We start from the raw sequence: 16,219 nt of genomic DNA on the forward strand, positions 1-16,219 counted from the left end.
ATAAAGTATTTCCCCCTTTCCCTCTTGCATGTCGACTTTAGTTGACTTTAAGGGTTTGAATTGACGAAAATTTGATGAATTTACCTGTTCTGCCAGGTTTGGGTGGGTTATGAGATCGGCACAAAAAACGTTGAGGTACCTCGGATGTAGGAGCCCTTTAGTTTCACCTAATAACAAACTCATTTTATTGTTTAATGCCTGCAGGGTCATTAAAACAAAATATACATTATGACTAATTAAAAATACACAACCCAATGTAGTACTAGCCACATAACTTTTGCTGACAGCAAAAATTAGCGGTAATTTCCTGACCCAAGGCCACTTAATTGGCCATTGTCATTTTTTCCGCAAAGTAAGGGAGGGTGGGAAGATTTTATTTTTTCGTTAAAACATAAGTAGGCCTACGGTATACACAACATTCAGTACTTCAGGAATAAAATTTTTATTTTTTGCTTAGAGTCTTCAACATTACAAACACAAACTGTTGGTCCATTCCAATCAATAGTGATAATAATAATAATAATAAAAACTTTATTTAATGAGGCAACTTATTTAGTTTGCAAAAAACTAATCTTCAATAAGTCCCTCCAAAGCTACAAAGACATATATATACATTTAATATCAGGATAAATTCAAAATCATTTGAAATGCAATAGCATTTTAAAGTGTGAAGTTTGGGAAGTCACTCCCAAACTACAAAACATATACATTATACAAGTAGAATATAGGAAAAACACTATAATTACACATAAAATAAGATAGAATGCAGTTGCAAGTTAAATATACATGGAAAATAGTAAATATGTCATCAGTTGAATATTATGGACAATTTTATTATAAAGAATCCTCTGTGTAAGGGGAATACTTCTTGCTGCCTTCTTTTGTAATTTTAAAAGAAAGTCTAGTCTACTTTTGGTAGCATTCCCCCAAATAATAGAGTATTAGTCATACATTCGTAGTATGTAACTATTATAAAACAAAATTCTTGTCTCGTAAGGTAATGATCTTTTATCTTATTTAGGAGAAATAATTTTGATGCAAGTTTTTTAGACATATCTGCTATCTGTGCTTCCCAATTAAGGTCTTGGTCAATTTGAATTCCAAGTAATTTTGCGGTAGTAAACCTCTCAATTTTCTCACCATGGAGTGATAAAGTTAGGTTTTTCTGATTTCTTTTGTGTTTTGATGAAATCAGCATTGATTTTGTTTTCGAAGGATTGATTACCATACCATTGTTTTCACACCATTTAGCAACCAGATAGAGATCATTTTGGAGATTACTGGCGATAGATAAAATATCTTTGTGTGAACAATGCAGGGTACTGTCATCAGCAAATAAATCTATCTGACTTGATTCAATATTGAGTGGGAGATCATTTATAAAAATAAATCTTATCATTTAGATTTAACCCAATGAACATTTTTAAAATCAGTTCATGAGGATGTGTACTATATGGTCGCGAGCATATATTTACAGCAATTCTCTCTTTCCCTCCCTTTGTCATGGCAATATTATATTACACATATACCAATATTATATTACATATACCAATATTATATTAAATTACATACACCAATATTATCTATACTAATATTTGTGACTGTTGTTTGTCTGTCTGTTCGGGGTTGGCGGCTACACTAGGTCTGCCCCGAGTCTGAAATTTGGGCTATAGGGGTAGCTCGGACCGGGGAGTAACATAGGCCAGGGGGCGTTAGTCTACCACTTCCGGTTTCGGGGTTATGACCCCTGAAGCGAAGCCGGGCATTCTTCTAGTATTACATATACCAATATTATATTATATTACATATACCAATATTATATTATATTACATATACCAATATTATATTACATATACCAATCTTATATTATATTACATATACCAACATTATACTGACATTGGGGGTGATTGACATGAAACTTTGCAGGCTTGTTCCTTGGACAATTGCTCATCGATTAACAGACTTTGGTTATGGTCTCACGTTAAATCGAAAAGTCTGTCAATCAGTCAAGTGGCGTGGTTTTGTTCCCTGCTAGAACCATATGTTAGTCCCAAAATGTAGAAGATTAAAGAAGAGTAATATATGAAAACCAGTAGATCCATGAACAAACTGAAACTGATGTTACTTAGACTGCCTTAAACTCACCCAAGATATAGGACCATTTCAGGTAAAACCAGTAGATCTATGAACAAACTGAAACTGATGTTACTTAGACTGCCTTAAACTCATCCGAGATATAGGACCATTTCAGGTAAAACAGTAGATCTATGAACAAACTGAAACTGATGTTACTTAGACTGCCTTAAACTCACCCGAGATATAGGACCATTTCACGTACGCAACATCTATATGCATGTTAGAGGGAAGTTTGGGGCATTCTCGTAGGGTTGAGTGTTTTACAATCAGTTTCAGTAGATTGTTTGTATAGATTTAAACATACATTATACAAGAGCTAAATCTGCCTATTGCAGGTCTTTCTTTAGGTTTGAAATATTATCTAAATTATTAATTAGACATTAGTTAACTTATCCAGACCATAATCAACTCTCAATGGCATCGGATTTCTCTGATATTAAATAGATTAGAACAGTTCAGCCATATTTTGATTTAAGCTAAAAATGGAGGAGCGAGACTTAGCTTCGAACAACCAGTGGGGTGGTTGAAATTATTGCACACGTCTTGTCAAACCTTCAAAGGCTAATATCTTCGCTCGCAATAGGGTAATTTGAATGAAATTTTCAAATTATTCATTTTATATTATCTATTTTTGAACTATTATAGCAAGAATGCCTAGCTTTTTTATCTAAATCTTACATAATGTATCTTTAAGCTGGGAAAAATTCATTTTTGTCTGAATTACAAGTTTTAAAATAACTACAGATTGGCTTTAGTGTGTCAATTAAAATGAAAGATATTCCATAGTTTCTCGACCTTGTCTACCAAAATAAATAAAATGAAATGGGGTTTAACGTCCTACTGTTCTGCTCCGACCTGGCCTAATGAAAACAGGCATACACCATACAGTGTGCTACGAGGTGAATTTTTCCTGGACAGCAGCACTACGGCCTACTCTTATATCGAATTCCAACTGTCAAGGGATCTTTTACATGCACGCCTATGTGTACACAGGACGTTGGTATTTCGTCCCATCCGAAGGACTAGACAGCTGTCCTTGTCAGGTTCTCCATCCTGCATCACTGACAGGGGATTTCCACACCGGAAATACTGGATGAACTTTCTCGGCCAATAAAGGGATCGAACACCTGACCTCCAGGCTATCCATCCAGCATCTAGCCCACTTAGCCACACCAAAATCACCCGTCATGTCTATATTTAGTAACATACTGTATAACTAGAGTGTAAAACATCTTGATGGTAGATGATGTCATGTCTATATTTAGTAACAAGTCAATCAATACATCTATCATATATATATATATTGCACCAACATAGAATGGAGATTTTCTTTTTCTCACATAAAAACTAAAACATATCACAACATAGATTATTCATGGTGACAACAGATAAATAACATTCAATTATTATTCCAGAAGTTCGGGCAATGATCTCCGTTCATCAATCCCTGGCTTGTTTCTGGTTTCTAAGTCATGGTAACAAGAGATATATCCATGACTTAAAAACAGTCAATTATTATCTCCATTTGTTTGTGGAGTTTATTTTAAAAAACGTTCAAGATACCTTTACCAAGTTTAAACACACTTCAACGTACGATAGTAGTTAAGCCTTTAGATAATTAGAAATTGTTCAGTTGCATCATGATGGATTAGTTCTGTTGAAGGGAACAACATGTTGATGATGGAGTTATCTTGTAATTACTCATCTTAAACATATTCATGTCGGATGAGTTAAAAAAGGGAAATAACTGTGTTTTTTGTTTCTTCTGGACTATCAGCTGTTTCATCTCCTTCACGTAATCCTTCACTTAAAGGTCCTCTACCTATTAAAGATAACATAGCCTTCGCTCCCGGATCTTTATCTAGTATACTCTTCCGTGATGCCAGCTCCTGTAATAAATACAGGGACGTATACTAGTTTTACAAGGTAATACTGAAGCCTACAAGATGACTGACCTTTACGTTCACGAGAATTATAGGTCTAAGTGTGACGTCACATTATAGGTGTACATGTGATGTCACATTATAGGTCAACATGTGATGTCACATTATAGGTCTACCATGGGTCTACATGTGGTGTCACATTATAGGTCTATGTGTGATGTCACATTATAGGTCTACATGTGATGTCACATCATATGGCCTTGACAACACGTGGGTTATTTACGTCATACATAGGAAGAGAAACTGGTCCAGGCTGAATTGTTGCAGTTTACTTATTTTACACTTTACATACTATTTTATGTACCAATTTACACGAAATAGGAAATATTTTTAATCCAGATAAAGTTCCTACACTTTTATTTCATAATAATGATTGAAAAATTGTTTTAGAATTGAATTTTCGTGAGGTAATTAAATGACCCGGATGTCATGCTTCTCAGTGATAGTAGCAATCATGCTGTGTTTTCATTGGTTGTTTACAGAGCATGACACAATGATAACAGACTCATGTAAAGCAAAAAATACGAAACATAAAAAAAATTCTTTTTGTCCCAAATCAATGAATAGGTGCCATTTTAACTTTTTTAAATCAGTTTACCTCATCTGTAACCCCTTCATCATCATCGTCATCCCTTTTTTTCTCCGGTCCAACTCCCCAAACTTCTATGGTGTCAATCTCAAACTCTGGAGTTATAGATAACTGAGGACTGCCGTAAGTTGTATTTCTGGGACCAGCTTTACTATGACCTGATGAGAAACTCTCATCTATCCATAAACCAAAATATTCTAACTGGCCACCAAAACCCTGAAATCACAAATAGGGTTTAACATCCTACTGTTCTGCTTCCACTGGGCTAATGGAGATGGGCATATGCCATGCAGTGTGCTATAAGGGCAATTTTTGCCAGCCAGAAGCGCTACGGCCTACTCTTACATTGTATATCGAATTCTAATTGCCAAGGGATCTTTTACGTGCATGCCAATTTGACACAGGACTTTGTTTTTTTGTTCCATCCAAACAACTAGACAGCTGTCCTTATCAGGCCCTCCGTTCTGCACCATTGACAAGGCGAAACCACGACGGATAATCCAGGTGGACTTTATTGGACAACACAGGGATCAAACCCACGACCGACAGGCTAGCGAGCCAGTGTTTCACCAACTTAGGCACCGTGACTCCCCTCAGCGCATATGAGGATTTGGAATTAATAAAGGAAATCACTGCCCAGATCCTGCCTATGTATAACATCTAATATAATCTTATCAAGACCATGGCAGATGGGGGCAACCGTGCTCTGATCTAGAAAGGGTTTGATACGTCTAGAGGTTACTGAATGGCCGAAATTAAAATCTCCGATCCAACCTAAATCGGTGCTACTGTTATAGAGGGACCACAGTGGATTTAATACATACCAAACCATTAGGTAATGTTGTAACATGTTGATTATAATATAAATAATGTTGATTATAACCAGTTGGTGTATAAACAGACAGGTGAGGTTTTATCTGGTATAAATAACAATTACTATCACCTGAAAAAAACAAAAACACGCACTAACCATTCGGCCATCCACCATCTATAGAGTGAACACTAGTCTACTCGACTAACCCATATTTTCTATAGAGTGGCCACCAGTCTACTCGACTAACACACATTTTCTATAGAGTGGCCACCAGTCTACTCGACTAACCCACATTTTCTATAGAGTGGCCACCAGTCTACTCGACTAACCCACATTTTCTAGAGAGTGGACACCAGTCTACTCGATTAACCCACGTTTTCTATAGAGTGGACACTAGTCTACACGACTAACCCATTTTTAAAAAGAAATGTACAAACCATAAAAATTAGAATTTTTCTTCCAACTTTCATTTGCAAATCCACCAAATATATGACCATTTTTATCTTTGACTATAATTACTGTAGGTCCGTGACATACAATACGCTGTATCAGCTGAACAAAACTATCACCATAGAGACAGTTGCTAAACAACAGTCGCCATTCTGTCTGTAGATTAACAGGAAGTGTAGAATTGAGGTAGAGTAATGAAGGAAGATCTAAGATGGACGTGAATTTCGACCAGTCTATATCTGTCACTAGGGGAAGTCGGGGACAAGAACGTCCAGAACTATTTCCGCCTTCCTGAAATATAATATGATGCATAAATATACAAAATCAAACGATCACGAAATACGACTTCAAATGCGGTCCACAGAAGAAAGAAGAGAAATAGAGAATGCATGCACCTCTTAGACTGTGTGGGGTGCCGTGCACCAAGGGGTAAAATAGGTAGCCATGACAATAAGCGTAAGGGCCAGCTCCATTACAGATAAACGCAGGGATTCCTCTAGTATTGGGACATCTGTAGCAATGACAATAAGCGTAAGGGCCAGCTCCATAACTGATAAACACAGGGATTCCTGTAGTATTGGGACATCTGTAAAATGGCCAACCGATTTTATGAAAGAAAGTTGCCCCAAATTCTCTGATTTGATTACTATTCAAAACATATCTTTGAGCCCCCCGCCAACAGCCCATTACTGCCACACTCCTGAATTTGAACATTTCCAAAACTTTCTTGAGGCCAGTGATGACCCACCTAGATACTGTATCTGGAATGAAATGAAATGAAATGTGGTTTAACGTCCCACCTTTATGTTCCGACTGGGCTAATGAAGACAGCATACACCATACAGTGTGCTATGAGGGACATTTTACCCAGACATCAGTCAAATTTCAACTGACAATGGTTCTTTTACATGCAACCGAAGGTGTACATGAAATCTCTGTTTTTCATCCCATACGGATAACTAGGTACTGTTCCTTGCCAGGCCATCTACCAGATAGGGGAGAGAGGGAGAAATGGGGTTTAACGTCTACTCAACACAAACTAGGTCATATGGTTTAATTTTATTTCAATAATTTGCTTGCACGTAGGGGTCTTTGAAGGCTCAATGCCACTCTTGTTGTAACTGAATAATATGTCCCAATCTTTATTCTGGTCAACAAATTGTACTATTTTACAATATTCCAATTAATTGATGATACAAATTTCATCTTAACACACCTTATTTAAAAATTTTGAAAAATTCAACATAATGGTTTGAAACGTCTAACGTAAACCTTTTCAAATGAAACTTCGATTTAAAAATATTTTCGAACCCTCTGGACAAGTAAAATAGGATGTAATGGATAATTTACACAACAGGTAGGACACTTAACCATCTAGTACTTAGCTAGAGATATTATTTATTTTCTGGAGCTTTCAAGCCAGCAAGAGTGTTATTGTCCCTTTAACAGTTGGAGGGAACCAGAGGACCCGGAGAAAACCAACAACGTTGGACAGGCGACCCTACTCCTTGTCACGTACAACCAAGGAATCAAAACCACATTAGTTGACTCAATGACAGACCTTATGATACAACATGCACGTGTTATCCCTTCGGCCACCCAACCCCCCTCCACCAGATAGAGGAAACTAAGATGCCATTACTCTGCCAACACCAGGTAAAATCCTGTGACCACCAGAGAGCCAGCGCCTTAATCACTGAGCCACCAATTGTACAACTTACTGAACTGATCTTAAAACATCGGCTAAACACTCGATCCATTATTTGTAGAAACATTGAAGATTTGGACATCCAGTCCTCTATTTCTGTCTCTGTAAACGGCTGTGATGGTGGTGGAATTGTGGGTATTTTCATACCTTTATCTTTTGACGAACCTACGAGATAATAAAAAGGGCAGTGAAATTAACCAGGTGGAAAACTTACCTGTCACTACATTGACATGTCATCAAATCAGAATTTTAACAGAATTTAACATTAGAACACAATAAATGCATTATGGGAGATTTAGATAAAGATCTGAAAGGGAGAAAGAGAGAGAAATGTGGTTTAACGTTCACTCGACACAAACTAGGTCATTTCGGGACTAACACATGATTCAATTTTATTTCAATAATTCATTTGTGCGTAGGGGGTCTTCAGCAGTGGGAGGAAACCGGAGGACCTGGAGAAAACCCATGAGGTTGGACAGGCGACCCTACTCCTTGTCACGTACAACCAGGGATTCAAAACCATGCCAGTTGACTCAATGACAGACCTTATGATACAGCGCACACGTGCTAACCATTCAGCCATCCAACCTCGCTGTGGGAACTGACTTGTAACTCGACTTGAAATATTTATTGTGACCCGAGAATCAACGTTGACTAGGAGGTCATGACAATTTGTGATTTGAAATAGTGAAGGACTCGAGTTGCATTTAGGGGACATAATTAAAACTTGCCTAATTTACCGCGGGGCCCGAATTGGATTCGACGTGCGGCAACTTGGGACTCAACTCATATTCGACGACCTTGGACTCAACTCGGGACTCAACTCGTATTCGACGACCTTGGACTCAACTCGGACACAATGTGCGGGAACTTAGGACTCGACTGGGACTCGCGGTCCTGCAACTTGTTCCCACAACCTCTAACTTGTAGTAGAAATAGACTAACCCGAATGAAAGAGATCTTCTAGAATATTTAAAGCCAATCTGTGATAACCTTCATCTGTTGTAATTAATTTCCAACTTTTATATTCTTTAGTACACGACAAATCATGTTGAAATACCCGTAATATCATCTCTACAAACTAAAAACAAATCATAACATTGTTTAATTTTATCGACAGAATATTTGAAAAAAAACACTTTAAAGATTGACGAGTTGGGGGGTGTAATACTGGTCAATCGGGAAATCTCTTTAAAGAAACATTATGTAAGAGCTATGTCTGTCTATTGCAGGTTTTTCTTTTGGCCTCAAATATTATATAAATTATTAATTCGATATTTATTACCATGACGACCATAATCTACTTTCTGGATCATCAGATGGTTGTGATTTTGAACAGATTGAATCATGATCAACCATGTAACAATGTTCCGGCATGGTTTCCCCTTGTCAGTGATGCAGTACGGAGGGCCTGACAAGGACAGCTGTCTAGTCGTTTGGATGGGACGAAAAACTGAGGTCCTGTGTATACATTGGCATGCACGTAAAAAATCCCTTGACCTCTGGAATTCGATATAAGACTAGGCCCTAGTGCCTCTGTCCGAGCAAAATTTCCCTCTTCGCACACTGTATGGTGTATGCCCGTCTTCATTAGCCCAGTTTGGAGCAGAACAGTAGGACGTTAAACCCCATTTCATTTCATGTCCATGTAACAATGGTAGCAATGAAAATTAAGACTACACCATTCCTTAAACAGTCATAACTTCACTTGAAATGAAATTTTCAATATTTTCCTTTTTCATTATCTATTTTAAAACTATTATACATGTAGCGAGAACTGTCAGCTCTTTATTTAAATATTGAATAATACATCTTTAATAATATTGTAGAAGTAAGAATCTCCAGTAATTAAATAAATCAATAATCTATTCGAGTAAGTAGATCTAGAATCCATAGTTACAAAATATAATTATGTACAGCAGTGATTTAAAGATACATATAATATGTGAAATTAGATAAAGAGTTGCCTATTCTCGCAATAATAGTTAAAAAATAGATAACGTAAATAGAAGATGTTGAAAATTTCAGTCAAATTGCTCCACTATGAAGCAAGATATTAGCTTTTGAATTTAGGCCTAGCCTCGATCATCATTACTAAAGTCGGTACGATAAAAAACATAGTCTTGATTATCCATTTTTGGATTTAATCATCAATGAAAATCTGACACTTAAGATGACATGGAGAGTTGATGATCTTGTTTTGTTAATTAATGTCTAATTAATAGTTTATACAACATTTCAGGCCTAAAGAAAGACCTGCAATAGTCAGATTTAGCTCTTGCATAATGTATTTTTAAGAAATACGAAAATATTAGACACAGAAGAAGAATTCTAGATGTAGTTTGATCTATAACTTAAAGAAACATTAATAAAATTGTTTAAATACGATACCTTGACTAACTGATCTCCAGTTGACGTAGTTTGACCATCAGACGTCACAAATAACACAATATGACATCTTTCTGTTATCGTTCCGCGTAATAACTTTCCTAAACATTGTATAAAATGTTGACAAGTTATATCATGGTATTGTTTACCATCTAATGACGACGACGACATCCACTTAAACAAACCTTCACTCAATACTGTCGGTAATATCTCACAATATTTCTGTAAAGTATAAAATACATATTCTTCGTTGTAGCACAAAATGGAAATTTCTTGGATTCTGGTGTCAAAAAGTGGTGTTGATTGAACATAAATGTAACACTTTCATGGGCTGGAAGGCCGAATGGTTATCGTGTGCGCGTTGTATCATAAGGTCTGTTATGGAGTCAACCGGCATGGTTTTGATAACTCGGTTGTACGTGACAAGGAGTAGGGTCGTCTGTCCAACCTCATGGGTTTTCTAGGGGTCCTCCGCTAAAGACCACTACACGGAAGCGAATTATTGAAATAAAATTGAACCATATGTCAGTCTCGAAATGACCTAGTTTGTGTCAAGTGAACGTTAAACACTCTCTCTCTCTCTCCCTCTCTCTCAAATAAAACACTATTGATCAATATTTCAAGATTCATTATAATAAATAAAATAAAAAGAGAATGAAGGTTAAGAAGAGCTGTGTGATCCCTCCAATGGAATACAAGAACAGGTGACATGAACTTGTACAACCTGGCTACATAAGGTGAAATGAAAATAGCAGGTAGCTAGCAAACTGTTTTTATATAGGCCTAATAATACATTCAACAAAACTGCTGTTTAAACAATTGTTCTCTTTTCACAGTCAACTAAAGAAAACCATGTACAGTAACATATGTAGGGTTATATACATGTACAGTAACATGTGTAGGGTTATATACATGTCTGATCCAATGTCATTCCCAACAATATGTCATAATTTTTTGTTGTAAAATGTGACATTTTTTTGAAGGTATACATATTCATGTAACCATACTCTCATAAAACTTAATCTGTTATAGACAAAACAACCATACACCAAAACAAATTACTATATTATATTACCTTTAAATATGGTCAAAATAATTAACAATTAATTGTCATATTCAGGACAGAATATATTAATGTTTTGTAAAACAATTTGATTTTTTAGCCATTTTGACCAAATTGCTGGATGGCAAAAAATAACGGCAAAATCTTTGGTCTACGGAAGCGTATAGGGGTCATGCAAAATTTTGTAGAAGGTCTCGAGATCTGCGATCCTGTGATACTTTCTCGAAATCCCGTGATCACCTGGTAATTTTCTCGAGATCTCAATTTAATGTTCTCAAAATCCCCTGATAATTATCCTTAGATATTGACATCCTGTGTAAATTTTCTCGAGAATTTGAGTTAATGTTCTCGGGATCTTGCCATCCTGTGTAAATGTTCTCGAGATCTCGGGTATTTTTATGTGTACGCGTAGTTTTAAAGTATTTTAATAGCGCTACAGTTTTAACGGATTTGTTTCAAATTTATTTTAAAGCATTGGGGCCATGAGAGGACGGTCCCTCTCGCTTTTAGCGCACCTCGTCGTTCTGGAGTTATTCCCCTTATCCGAAAAACTTATTAACGCAATAGAGGCTACAGTTTTTAACTGATTTTGTTTTTCAAATGCGGTGTGAAGCACTAGGACTTTTCGATTTTCAGTACTCCTCAAGCTTCTGTTCGAGAGTTACCCTCTGTGTATTTCTTTAAAATATGTGCCGATGAGAGGACGAACCCTATCGATATTCAGCATTCTGTGACCTTCTGTTCCTTAATATACCCCCCTCCCCGCCTGCTCCCTGAAAGCCTTGTTCACGCCATAGAGGCTTCACTTTTAAAATTTTGTGTAAAACTTTGGGGTCATGAACTTTATTGATTTTCAATGGTTAGCGATCTTCCGTTCCGGAGTTATACTCTCCATTCTTTGAAAACCTTGTTTTTAACGGATTTCCGACATTCAGTGTTCCGAGTTAATATGAAACCATATATGATAGTGTCTCCACGTTGTGAAGCAACCATTGGCCCAATACTTCGCACCAAATTTGATAAAAAAAAAATACTCTAACATTTGTTACAAAGGAAAACTGCTAACTAATGAAAGAATAAACGGACAATCGATAGGATACCCATGATTTACACTAAATTTGAAATATGATTAAAATCGATAGGGTTCATCGTCTTAAGACCCCAAATACTTCACACCAAATATGAAATTCAAAACCCTACCACGTTAGCTTTGAATTACAGACATGCTTGTTAAATTATTTAAATTTAATGTTTGGGCGACGTTTAATAGAAAATGTCATGTTTTGCATGGTTTTCAGACCATATTTTGTTTTAGAATAAAGCTAGACACAGAGTTTATTGTCTTTTGGCACAAAATGCTTCAGAGCTGGTTTAAAATAAAAAAATCTTGAAAAACTCTGGGTTCTAACGCGTTCACAAGGTTTAACGGAAAATGGGAATAACGCCATAACAAAACGCCAGGGGTCGCTGCAAATCAATAAGGTTCATTGTTCCGCCGAAAATAAATAGGGTTCCTCTGCTTATGACACTAATGATTCAAAAGAAATTTGAACGATAGGCACGCAAAGTGTGGAGATACGCCCACGCAGCATCTATGTCTCAACAGCAGATTATTCGAAAGGAAAACTTGGTTGTTTAATAAATTGAATAAGGATCTAGCATTCTTCAAGAAATCTAATCTCTATTGTGTTCACGTGCTTGTTATATCCCTGGATGGGAAGGAAACCCTAATATGGCTGAAACTTAACAGGGGTCATTCTTGTCGCGGAACACTGAATGTCGGAAATCCGTTAAAAACAAGGTTTTCAAAGAATGGAGAGTATAACTCCGGAACGGAAGATCGCTAACCATTGAAAATCAATAAAGTTCATGACCCCAAAGTTTTACACAAAATTTTAAAAGTGAAGCCTCTATGGCGTGAACAAGGCTTTCAGGGAGCAGGCGGGGAGGGGGGTATATTAAGGAACAGAAGGTCACAGAATGCTGAATATCGATAGGGTTCGTCCTCTCATCGTCACATATTTTAAAGAAATACACAGAGGGTAACTCTCGAACAGAAGCTTGAGGAGTACTGAAAATCGAAAAGTCCTAGTGCTTCACACCGCATTTGAAAAACAAAATCAGTTAAAAACTGTAGCCTCTATTGCGTTAATAAGTTTTTCGGATAAGGGGAATAACTCCAGAACGACGAGGTGCGCTAAAAGCGAGAGGGACCGTCCTCTCATGGCCCCAATGCTTTAAAATAAATTTGAAACAAATCCGTTAAAACTGTAGCGCTATTAAAATACTTTAAAACTACGCGTACACATAAAAATACCCGAGATCTCGAGAACATTTACACAGGATGGCAAGATCCCGAGAACATTAACTCAAATTCTCGAGATCGTCAACACAGGATGGGAGATTCTCGAGAAAATTTTTAGGGGATTTCGAGAACATTAAATTGAGATTTCGAGAAAGTATCACAGTATCGCAGGATCTCAAAATTTTGCATGACCCCTATACGCTTCCGTATTGGTCAACACAGCCAAAGATTTTGGTTACAATGGCCAAACAAAATTAAAAAATGGTTGAAGTAATATTTGTTATTCATTATCAATCTAATGATATTTATTTACATAAATTTAACATAGCAATGTCTAGAAATAGATTCAGTAAAATGAAAATGACATCCTTTAACTTTAATATAGAGAACTTCTTGCTACAGTTTTACAACGTTGGATAAAATGATTCTACAGGTGATGAATTTATTGTCAGTAAAAATAATATATCATACATGTACATGTAGTGGCATCATTTACACCTGTCAACTGGACTTAGCTAATAAACATACTGGCTAGAAGTTTGTCTACGATATCAATCAACACGTCAAGTCTTCAGATAGCTGATCATTGAAATGGAATTTATAATAAAATCTACTTTAAGGGCCAATCTCTATTATATTTTGGAGAATTAAACTGCTTAATTTTGTGTTAAAAGCCCTTAAAATCATCTACCTTAGGGCCGAGCAATTAAAGGCTCAATACCATTCTTGTTGTAACTGAATAATATGTCCCAATCTTTATTCTAGTCAAAAAATTGTACTATTTTACAATATTCCAATTAATTGATGATACAAATTTCATCTTAACACACTTAATTTAAAAAATTGGAAAAATTCAACTAAATGATTTGAAAAGCCTGACGTAAAGCTTTTCAAATGTGACTTGGATTTAAAAATATTTTTGAATCCTCTTGACAAGTAAAATAGGATTTAATGGATAATTTACACAACAGGTAAGACACTAACGCATCTAGTACTTAGAATAAGGCTATTTTTTATTTTCTGGAGCTGTCAAGCCAGCAAGAGTGTTATTGTCCCTTTAACAACTTAAACCTGTCAGTCTTCATCCGGAAACAGAGACCGGTGTTCCAAGCTGTATTATACGGTATCTGGATAAAACCAGGCTTTTATTTTATAAAAATAACACGCAGGTGAAATTTACCTTTCGTTATCAAGTACAGCATGTGGGTCATGCACTATATAGACTTCTAAAGAAATTTCAATAGATTATCAGGACACCCAACAAAAAAATTGATCCGAAATCTTGAAAGAGTTACATGTCCAGATAAGTAGTTTTGACTTTCACGTCCAAACAACTCAATATTTTTAGCTGAAATTTTGAGACAAGGTAAATACACTGTTCCTCTATATTTTGGCGCTTAACTTTCATACGTACAAGTAATTTTTAAATTTCTGAGACTCTGTTAAAATCGGGATGGTCCCTTTAATCATAGATTACATAATGAGAAATACATTTACAACTTAGAAGAGTGAAGTACTTAACTAGGTATTTATGCAGTCAGTTGATTAATCTCTCCTTTTGAAAATCAGCATGCAATTTTCTAGACATGTAACCTAAGAAGTGGATTTCTGATAAGATGTATATTATAATCAAAGCTTAGTACTAATTTGCAGCCAATCACTCAGTCAATCAATCAGTCAGTTAGATTAAAAGACAATAAATAGTCTTACTGCACTTTAATCTTAATCTCAAGGTAACAAGTGTCAAACCAAACAATGACCTTCAAGTATCTCTTCATTTTATGGTTACTTAAAACTTATATATCTGTTTTAGAGTCATGCTGAATAATTTACCAGTTATTATACAATATATTATAGAAAAACTATTTGGGCTGATTACAATTTTAAAAAAATTACTTAAAAGAAAATACAGTTAATGTCAGTTTTTGTCACCACTGCCTGTCACTATAAAATTTGCCTTGATGTTATAATTGCTAGAAATAATAATTCATAAACAAATATCTATTTTGTGAATCAATGATTATTTTGAGTTTGATTTTGTAGGTACTTCATGGCAGAAAAATAAGGTTGTCTTTTTAATTTCTATGAAAAATGTTTTTTTTATTTATATAGTCATAAAGTAATGGGTAATGGTAATTAATTACTTTCAATGTAATGGGTAATGGTAATCAATTAAATTGCTAAAAATGAGAAAGTAATTGTAATGATTACATTTAAAAAGTAATGGTAATGTAATTAATTACATTGGCAATGTAATGGCCCAAGCCCTGCTGCAATATTTAGTGAATTTGAATACGTTTTATGATGGATGATTTAAAGTTAAAATGAATAATCAAGACTTTGTTTATTATCATACCAAAATGAGGACCGATAATAATAGCCTAAAATTGATTGAATGATCGCTTATATATCCGTTTGGGGCGAAACAATTTGACTGAAATTTTCAGCAAATTCTGTTTTCATTACCAATTTTTTAAACTATTATTATAGCAAGAACAGGGAAAGAGAGAAAGACAGACAGGAAATTCGGATATATTAATTCCATCATGTATCAAACCCAATGTAAACCTTACCACAAAATCTGTTGACTGAACAACCTGTTGTTTTTTACTTGTGTGACATAAATTAGAGAATATTTCACGTATTTTCACATTCTCTTCATCTGAGAAATAGTTTGATTCATCTCTATCGTGGTCCTTACTTTCCGTGCCTCCCATATTTAATTCTACACGACTGTCAACTTTATCTAATTCTAAATAACAACAATTTTATCACAACATCATCGTCATCATTGTTTGTTTATAAAAGTGAGCCTCATGTGGT

The 16,219-nt window shown here is 35.6% G+C and overlaps 1 protein-coding gene across 2 annotated transcripts; it reads right to left on the reverse strand.

The window, feature by feature from the left end:
- Window positions 1-426: 426 nt before the first annotated feature.
- On the reverse strand, window positions 427-16,202 carry LOC126815443 (MTOR-associated protein MEAK7). 2 transcript variants are annotated; one of them, XM_050541086.2, is made up of 8 exons: window positions 15,970-16,202; window positions 10,032-10,250; window positions 8,586-8,721; window positions 7,654-7,805; window positions 5,920-6,223; window positions 5,493-5,611; window positions 4,678-4,884; window positions 427-4,025 (listed from the first exon to the last, which is right to left on the reverse strand). In XM_050541086.2, exons 1-8 carry the CDS (start codon window positions 16,111-16,113, stop codon window positions 3,867-3,869), a joined length of 1,440 nt encoding a protein of 479 aa, XP_050397043.1. In that variant the 5' UTR covers window positions 16,114-16,202; the 3' UTR covers window positions 427-3,866. The 2 variants fall into 2 exon arrangements, with proteins under 2 accessions (XP_050397043.1, XP_055955400.1); XM_056099425.1 differs by lacking the exon at window positions 8,586-8,721.
- Between the last annotated feature and the right edge of the window lie 17 nt (window positions 16,203-16,219).

The sequence above is a fragment of the Patella vulgata genome, chromosome 3 (assembly GCF_932274485.2).
Source record: "Patella vulgata chromosome 3, xgPatVulg1.2, whole genome shotgun sequence".
Lineage (NCBI taxonomy): Eukaryota > Metazoa > Mollusca > Gastropoda > Patellidae > Patella > Patella vulgata.

Bases quoted from the DNA above. Each gene is read 5' to 3' on its own strand.
- LOC126815443 (XM_050541086.2), bottom strand. From the start codon at position 16,113: ATGGGAGGCACGGAAAGTAAGGACCACGATAGAGATGAATCAAACTAT. The intron at 10,251-15,969 runs GTAAGGTTTACA...TATACTTTACAG, and splicing joins TTCAGTCAACAGATTTTGTG to AAATATTGTGAGATATTACC. The intron at 8,722-10,031 runs GTATCGTATTTA...ATTTGTTTTTAG, and splicing joins CTGGAGATCAGTTAGTCAAG to TTTGTAGAGATGATATTACG.